This window comes from Trichechus manatus, unplaced genomic scaffold (genome assembly GCF_000243295.1).
Source record: "Trichechus manatus latirostris isolate Lorelei unplaced genomic scaffold, TriManLat1.0 scaffold00004, whole genome shotgun sequence".
In the NCBI taxonomy this organism is placed as follows: domain Eukaryota; kingdom Metazoa; phylum Chordata; class Mammalia; order Sirenia; family Trichechidae; genus Trichechus; species Trichechus manatus.
In genome coordinates, this window is record NW_004443940.1 from 24160672 (window position 1) to 24169529 (window position 8858).

At 41.5% G+C, this 8858-nt stretch overlaps 1 protein-coding gene across 2 annotated transcripts in view; it reads right to left on the bottom strand.

The window, feature by feature from the left end:
- The window catches only part of SLC5A7 (solute carrier family 5 member 7), a 31525-nt gene extending 23121 nt beyond the window's left edge, over window positions 1-8404 (bottom strand). Inside the window, exons 1-2 of one of the 2 annotated variants that reach the window (XM_004369298.1) lie at window positions 8393-8404; window positions 2764-2947 (exon numbers count right to left, since the gene is read on the bottom strand). In XM_004369298.1, coding sequence (XP_004369355.1) covers window positions 2764-2941 — 178 coding nt within the window. In that variant the 5' untranslated portion in view covers window positions 2942-2947; window positions 8393-8404. Of the gene's footprint in view, window positions 1-2763; window positions 2989-8392 lie in introns of those variants that run through there. The other variant, XM_012556193.1, reaches the window with a different exon arrangement.
- Between the last annotated feature and the right edge of the window lie 454 nt (window positions 8405-8858).

The following is an 8858-nucleotide window of genomic DNA, read 5'->3' on the forward strand; positions in this document are numbered from 1 at the left end:
TAAGCCCTGCTGAAATCCCATACATATCCTGAGTTTGAAAAGTCCTGTACATTTCCTTCTTTAAAAAGGGGGTTTTTGAGTGGGTGTGAAACTAGGGCCTGAGGAAATGAATTCTTTTAGGCACAGTATTGAGACTTTATCTTCTTGGCAAGGCAACTCAAACTGCTAGCACACCAACGACGTTTCACTGCACAAAGTAATGGTCTGATGGTCATACAAACACAAAGCTTATTAGTGTTCATTTTTCATTGTGTAGGTCTCCTGTCTCTTGTCCAAAAAGAAAATTGGTGCCTGAATGATTGCAACTATTATAATTTAAAAGCGAAGACTTGGTTACTTATGAGTAAACAAAGTACCTCAGTTTATATCAATCCACTTCCTTCTATGTGAGAATTTGCTCCTTGCTTGTATATTTTGTGTCAGATTTATGAGTGGGAGTAAGAAATCTTTTAAACTATATGCATTTGTTAAGAGTCAACATTTTCAACCTCTATCTTTTATCAAATATATAAAAGTCAATTGATTTGACAAGGTTTAGATCATCTGATTCAGATTTTAAATAATTATGATACTGACTGAGGTTCTTTTTGAGCTCTGAGAAATTTAAAAAAAAGCTTTAAAAACTGAGATAGACCATGATATCTTAAAAGAATTGTTACCATAATTCAAATATTTTCTATAGACTTCAGTGGTCTATTAGCTTAAAAAAATCACTCTAAGTGATAAAAATAAATTCTGGAATATTATCTATAGGGATACATTAAATATAACATTAAGCTTGGGTAACAGAATATTATAGTAATTTACACCGAACAAAATGCTTTCACTTATAACAGGTCATTTATTTCTTTCAATGCTTTTTTGAGTGAAATCAACAGCTTTTGTTGATTTTATTTTCTTTGTATTTTGTTGTTTTATTCTATTTTTCTCATTTTTTTGGTAATAGAACAAACCTGAAGGGAGTATAATCACAATGATTTAATTCCACTTCCCAAAGATCTGAATCACATCTGGATCTTTAAGGGCAAGAAAAAATGCTCGTGCTACAATGAAAAATGAGAACTGAAGATACAGAGTTGTGCATACTGTTGGTCGATAGGTGGGTAATAAAAGCAAAAGCAGAGGAAGAACTATATCAGCATTTCAATAAACTTATCTGCAGGTGGTAGATCAGTGATTGTCATTTTATTATATATACTTTTTGTGCTTTTCTAATTTTCTATACCATTCCATTTAATGTCTACTATTAGAGAAAGATAAATGTAATTAGAAAATATTTTGCACAGTACAATTTGTTCCAGATACGTTTTATATAGAGAAAATGAGAAACAGAGGGTAGCAAAAAGACTCTTCACAGACAATGCACCTTTATAAGCAACTAAAGTGAACCCAGTTAGAGGGCTGTGTGTGGTGCATCACAGAGCGCCCTGGGCTTGGCTGCCAGGAGACCTGGGCTGGTCCTGAGTCTGGTCCTGGGTAACCATGTAACACTGAAGTCCTCATTTAGCCCCAGAGCCCTTTCAATGGTGCTTATAAAGATCATATGAAACCATGATAGTGGGTGAAGAGTTAAATAAACATAAAATGTGAATAAATGACAGACAAAATCTATACCTATAAATTTTTCTAGAACCTTCTGAGTTTCAGATGGCCTAAATCAAGGCATTCAAAACATGTATTTGGTCTTCACAGACTTGTTTGGTAATAGAGATACAAGGTGAGTCATTTTTCAATAGCTTTTCAGGACTGAAATGGGTTATCATTTCAATATGATTTCTAATGGGCTATTTTTCCAATGGGTACTCCGAGTTCTTGTTAGTGTAGATTGTGTTGCTAATGTTTAAAAACCTATTAAGACTGTAATAAAATGTATGTTGTTAGTAACTGTGTATCAAATAAGATTAAAGATATGATTTTAGATTGTCGCTTTTCAGAAGTGTTTTCAATGACCAAGGAGAACGTAGAAGGGGACCACATCACCATGTCACCGATGAAACAGAGCCACCACCTCCAGAGCAGAGGAGGAAAGAATATCCGCCCTTCTAGCACAAAGAAGGCTTGGATAAGCGAGAGCTACAAATGGTGGCTGGGGAATTCATGCTGGGACACGCCCTAGCTTTTTCCCTTTTATACTAAGGTTCCTGGTTCCTGGAAATCTTTTTTTTTTTTTTTTCAGTGTCATGGATTCATTACATGTGATTATCTTCCTGTGAGGAAAGATAATCAGAGGGGAGAACTAGTTCTCAAAACAGGGCATCAATTACTTTGGAATTGTTTTGACCTCAAAATGGTTTACTCAGGTTAAAAACCATCACTAATTAGTAATCACTGACAATTATAACCGGAGGCAACTAAAAGCCATAACTTCATGCATGTGTTAATGAACATGATGACTATTGACTTTATTTTATCAATTAACGGTGACACAACTTGTAAGACAAGGACACTGTTGTCTTGTCATCCATCTCTTTGTTTTTCCTTGTTTCCACCCACTAAACAGACCAGATAGCCAAGATTTGTTTCATTGACATTTTGTCCACTGATTTATTATAAAATTATTTTGTGCAAGTACTACTGAATTGAAACCATTTTCATTTCTAAATTGCAAATAAATGCAAATTTATTTTTAAAATATATAATGAGTGAGCACAAAGAACCCACAAAGAACAAAGAGCACATTTGCTTTGTCACTCTGAAGCCACATGCTGTACATTCAGCAAAGCCAAGGAGTGGGCACCATGGATAGAAGACACCTAAACTTACCTGTCATGGTAAATACACCCACCAGCAAACCAATATCTCGGCCACCAACTATTATGGCTTCACTGCGTTCTTCTGTGCTACCGCTGTTTTTGGTCCTCCAGGAAGCCCATATTCCAACCATCAATATTAGAAGGTAGAACACAATGATAGCTATCAGTCCTTCCACATGGAAAGCCATTTTTATCTAGGGGTCCCGATTCTTCTGCAGCTGGCTACTTCATTAAGACTTCTAAAGAAATCAAAGTAATACATTATAAGTCAGCCAAGAGCTACGCAGACTTAGGCAGCCAGGAAAAAACCAGCTGGCTCAGGAGAAAGCCTGTACTATTTAAAGAAAGAGCATGTTGACATGTTAAAGTAATAGTCACCAACAAGTGTCCACTACATTATTCTAATTCTAGTTAACAGTTTAACATGGTTTAGTTTTAAAGAATAGTAAAATTTTGGAAATGCTATTTAATAAATAAATATAAGCTTAATCATTTTGTGTTTAATAAATCCTTTTAATTTAAAATTAATCGTATCTTGAATTATCTTAACTCAGTAACCCTGCCGAGAAATCACAAAAAGTATGGCTGTATTTGCTTATTGAAACTAAGTTATTATTTGGCCTAGAATTATTCAGTAATGTCTTAAGTGTATCATAAAGGACTCCTCTGAGGTATCTAACATATTTGTTCATTCATTCATTCATCTATGCATCCTTTCAAACAGTTTCAGGAAATGGTTTCAAAAGTAATCTGATATGCAAACATCTGGGGAAAAAAACAAACAACTTCAGGAAAATTAACTTCAAAGACACCTTACCTTCACCTTTTCAACAAGTTCTTGTTCAAGTTACTCTAATGACTGAAGATGTTTTTGTTGTTCTCTTGGTTAACTCTTTTTCCCCATTGTCCTTCTTTCCTTTCATTTCCCTCCACCCTCTGTTTACCATATATTGAAGAAAAAAATGATTTAAAAATACAGAATTGCCTAATAACAGAGAGTCAAGGGCGTTAAAAACAAGACCTTTAAGAGACAGATGTCAAGTTCTAATGCCTTCACCTTCTGGAATTTTTGTTCTTGTTATTATTTTCCCCTTGAGACCATGGCTACTTCATGCACCCCAGTTCACCAACACAAATTTCCGGGTAACACTCAGATGTTTGTGCAGGCAGGTAGGTAAGGAAGAAAGGTAGGTACAGTGAAAGAACCAGCTTCCCAGGGATTCAGGGGGAAGCCAATGAACCCCATGCGGCTCTGGGTGGGCCCTGGATTGTGAACAGTCTACTTGATGACCCAGACATTCTCAGGTCGCCGTCGGGCTTCTTCCCCGGCCCCCTGCTGTCAGTCCTCAACCGCTTTGCTCCATCTCCTGCGCCCAGACTTTCCCGCGGCTTTCTTCCCCCTCCTGGCTGCTCCAGCTCACTCCCCGAGGAAGCGGAGTGCAGGGCAGCAGACCCGCCAGTGCATCCCCACCGAGAGGCTAAAGAGAAGCATCCCTTTCCTCTAAAAACGCCCGGGATCGGTTCCCACAGTGTCCCCAAGAGCGCGGGTTCCCGAGGGGCTCGGGATCCTCAGTCCGCTCCTACCTGGAGTGATGGGCGCGCGGGGAAGCGCTCTGGAAGCTCCGGTCCTCGCGGGGCCGCGGCGCCCGGGAGACCGCCTGGCGGGGGTGTGCAGGGGTGCGGGGCGGTGGGGGATCAGAGGTGCATGGGGGCAGGGGCAGGGGCCGGGGCCGGGGTCCGTCCCGGCGGCCGCTGCGCCCGCAGGTTTCGGGCGGATCCTTGCCCACCGTCTCCAAGAATTTCTGAGCTCGGCGGAGTTGACAGGTGTGGGTGTCGGCTGCGCGGCACCGCGGGCAGGGCGCTGGGCGCGGAGCGAGGCGGCGATCCGAGTATCAGGAAAAGTCCCCTTTATAAGGGAGGCAGGCGGGGGCGATCGTCAGAGCTTGAGAGGCGGACGTCAGAGCAAAGTGGTGCCGGAGCGTGTGATGGGGACGGTGCCCTGGGCGAAGAGGGTGTGGTGGGTGTGGGTGTGTGTGTGTGTGTGTGTGTGTGTGTGTGTGTGAGGGGGTGGTGGGCGCCAAGAAAACGGGGAGCCTGAGGAGCTGGGGCTCTGCCGCCGCGGGTAGTCCATTAAAGGAGGCGGGGGGGAGGCAAAGAGGGACCAGGAGACTGGCGACCGGACTCTGGTCCAGTGCTGCCACTGTTGCCCTGAGAGATGCCGGGCACTCCCTTCTCCTCCACGTCTCTCCTAAGGAAAAAGAGGGCGTGAATCCTGAGCTATTCTCCAATTCTAACTTCCCAGGACTCTGGTTGGAAGCAGGAAATGGGGTGACTAGGAGGGTCTCAGAGAAATGTATTTGCAGGTGGAACAGCTAAAAGTCCAGTAGAGAGGAGGGATCCTGGGCTGTTGTCTTCCTGCTCTGTAGTCCAGAATTGTTTCTTTAAGTGTCTGTCTCGCAGACAGCGGAGAGGTCGCCTCCCACTGCCTTCTGTGGGCCTCAGGGTGGAGGCTGATTCCCGCTACCCCTGGGGATGGATTTTCTGAAGACGACAATTCAGGAAGGCTTTGAAAGTCATTTTTAAATTCTCACCCATTCCACTTAAAAACAGAGTTGAAACGAAAGACTTTAATAGTAGTCCAAAGCAACAAAGGGATAATAATATAAGGTAGCTTTCTTTGTAAAGCCAACTAGATTGCTTGTCTACCAAAATGAGTATTAAGTGTGGCATACAAAAAAATTGCTCCATTTGTTTAAAATATGTCCTTATACCTATCAGTATTTATGTCTATACTTAGCTATCTATGTACATTTCTCTATATCTACATAAACAGATAACCACCAGTTGCCCACAGAGTGGATTCCAATTCATGGCGACCCCGTGTGTGTCAGAGCAGAACCATGCTCCGCAAGGTCTCAGTGGCTGGTTTTTTGGAAGTAGGTCACCAAGCCTTTCTTCCAAGGTGTCTCTGGGTGGACTCGAACCTTCAACTTTACATTTATCAGCCAAGCGCATTAACCGTTTTCACCACCATATCTGTCCAATATCTAGAGATCTGTATCTATATAAATAAATATAAATTGATATGGATAGCTCTGTATATATCTATGTGTGTGTGTGTAATATGTACATATTGTCCTGTGTCGATCAACAGCCACGATACGTTCTGTGACATGCGACGTTCCGTGATTTGGAAGTTGTGCCAACATGCCTAAACTGAGAGCAATAGCATTCACTGATTTTTTACATTTGTGTTGTTTAATACCTTTCGTTTCACTTCCAGATCGATCCTTCTCCTTTTCCTCTTGCTGCTGCTCTCACTAGCACTGGTTTTGCTGTGTTTGGGAGTCATGATACACTTCAAGGTGATATTTGCAGAAGAAAATTAAACAGAGAGATAATGCTACAACACTCAAGAGACATGTGACAACACTCAAGGATGCTGCTGCCTATGAGTCTGAAGCATACACTTTATTACAGTAAATTTTTATTTGTAAGTAGGGAAAGTTCACGATAAAGTAACTATAGAAAGTACAGTACAGTACATACATAAGCCAGTAACAGGCATTTATTATGACTATCAAGATATATGTATTATAAGTTATATATATGTACTGTACCATTATATGCCTGGCAGCACAATCGCTTTGTATAGAAGACACATGAGATACGTTTGTTTTGTGTCGGAAGCTGTTGTGTTCGCTACTTCCGGTTGTATCTGTTAAGTCCCGTTCTTCTACCAGGATTTCTGAACTGTATTATAACCTTATGGGACCACGGATGGACGTTGCCCAAATGGACAATGGTGTATGACTGTATAAATCATATATGAGAGAGAAAGAGAGGAGACAATATAGTCAGAAACCCTCTGGACACTTCACATCGTCCATCATTTCCATATTTCACCATACTGATCTATTAAAACAGTGAAAATTTAGTAACTAACACTAATATAGTAAGATTACTTCTCAACTACTGTCCACCGCTCTCTAGGTAAAGTTTCAGAATGTCTTCCGTTTTCTCACCCTGGAATTGGAAACGGACTTTCAAATTTATCCTTTTCTTTGTCCTCTGCATAAACAATAACTGCAGACAGTCATGTTGTTTGAGGTGAGAAACCTATGGAGTTCGAACAGAAATTAAGACAGGGACTAAGGACTTGCATGTCTTGTGTGGCTTACGGGATTAGTCCACTGTTTTTCTGGACGACTCTTAGATAGCCTTTCAATATAACCCTGTTTTTTAAGCGAAAGGATTATGAATTTAAGGAATATATAGGGTCGCTGTAAATCGGAATCGACTGGAGGGCAACCGGTTTGGTTTTTGTTTTTTTTTTAAAGACCTGACAGAGGAAAAGCCAAATTGGAATTTCAAACAACCACTCAAATGTTTTTTAAAAGAGTTTGATTGATTGACTCATTCATTCATAGTTTTTGTTTTTGACAGCTGTAACTGAATTTCTGATTCTAGACTTTGATCACAGGTTAATTTACATCTTCCCTACGAAAATATATTTAAGGCAGTGTAACAAAAAGCTTACGGCTGTCACAAGGCAAGCATGGACAATGTCAGTGTATGAAATGGCGTATGGGGCTAAGTTCAGGAAACTTGACTGGAATCCAGAGAGGGACTAATGAGGTAGATGTGCTCCGGGAAGCATCACCAGGGCTTTTAAAGTAAGAGAATCGGGAGTGCAGCCACACAGAGTGCAGCTCTCTGTGGGCTCATCTAATCCACTTTAAGAAGCCAGACTTGCCAGAATCTAAACTTAGTGCCAGATCTTGGTAGGGACAATGACCTTGAAAGTGACCAAAAAAGGCTCTAGCTTGGCAGAACAACTGCCCTTCATGACAAAAAGCACCAGTTGAAAATGACAACTGCTGATGTATTGAGTCTACTTCTGTGGAGACATTTCCTCATTCGCTGAGTCTGTGGAGCTCTTGCGTCTGATTTAAGGATGACACTGCATGTGAATTTCTGTTCCAGGCTATACCCACCCAGACACTCATTTCTCGTTTGTCTTCAATATGCACTTCTTACTCTACTCTCCTGGGAATATGTAATCATACTTGGAGTTAGAGAAATTGGCCTACATATCAGTAGGTGATCCATTTCAGCTTTGGGGGGAAATAAAAGCAGATTTTGCATTTCTAAATCATGTGTTTATTAAACATGCATTCCCTACATGCCTTTTATGTACCGAACACTGTCCTAAGTACCACGACTAGAGGTAAAGAGAGAACTGGCCCCTTCTTTCAAGCAATTTATCATCGGTAAAAGGAGGGAAGGAATAAACAAACCTAACCTCTAGTTCAGCACACAATTATAAACGCTGAGAAAGATGTATCATATCTGTAAGACGCAGATTTTAGGGAAAGCACAAACGAAAGGCCTTAATCAAACTGGAGCAGTCTTCTTGGAGATTTATTTAGTCAACAATCACATGGTGGGTACCTACTGTGTGTTGGAAATTGCTCATGGCAAGGTATACGTGCAAGTGAATGAAGTAAAAGTGCCCCTGTTCTCAGCAAGCCAGGACCTCTATGTCTAGGACATTGCTAGTATGATCTATTGAACACCAGCATCAACATCACCTGGGCGTTTGTTGGAAATGCAGAATATTGGGTCCCACCCCAGACCTAATGATTCAGAATTTGAAATTTAACAAGGTCTCCAGAAGATTCACGTTTATGTTAAAGATTGAGAAGTACTGGTTGAGGGATCTGGACTTAGTTGTAAAGGATGTATAGAAGGTTGCTGGGGGGAAAGGTAGCACTTGCCCAGCCCCCTGCCTCATCTCCCACACCGTTGCTGTTATTGTCAGGTGCCGTTGAGTCGGTTCCGACTCGGCGACCCTATGTACAACAGAACAAAATGCTGCCTGGTCCTGTGTTATCCTCACAATCGTTGCTATGCTTGAGCCCATCGTTCAGCCATCGTGTTGATCCATCTCACTGAGGGCCTTCCTCTCTTTTGCTGACCCTCTACTTTACCAAGGATGATACCCTTCTCCAGGGACTCGTCCCTCTGATAACATGTCCAAAGTACGTGAGATGAAGTCATCCTTGCTTCTAAGGAGCGCTCTGGCTGTACTTCTTCAAGACA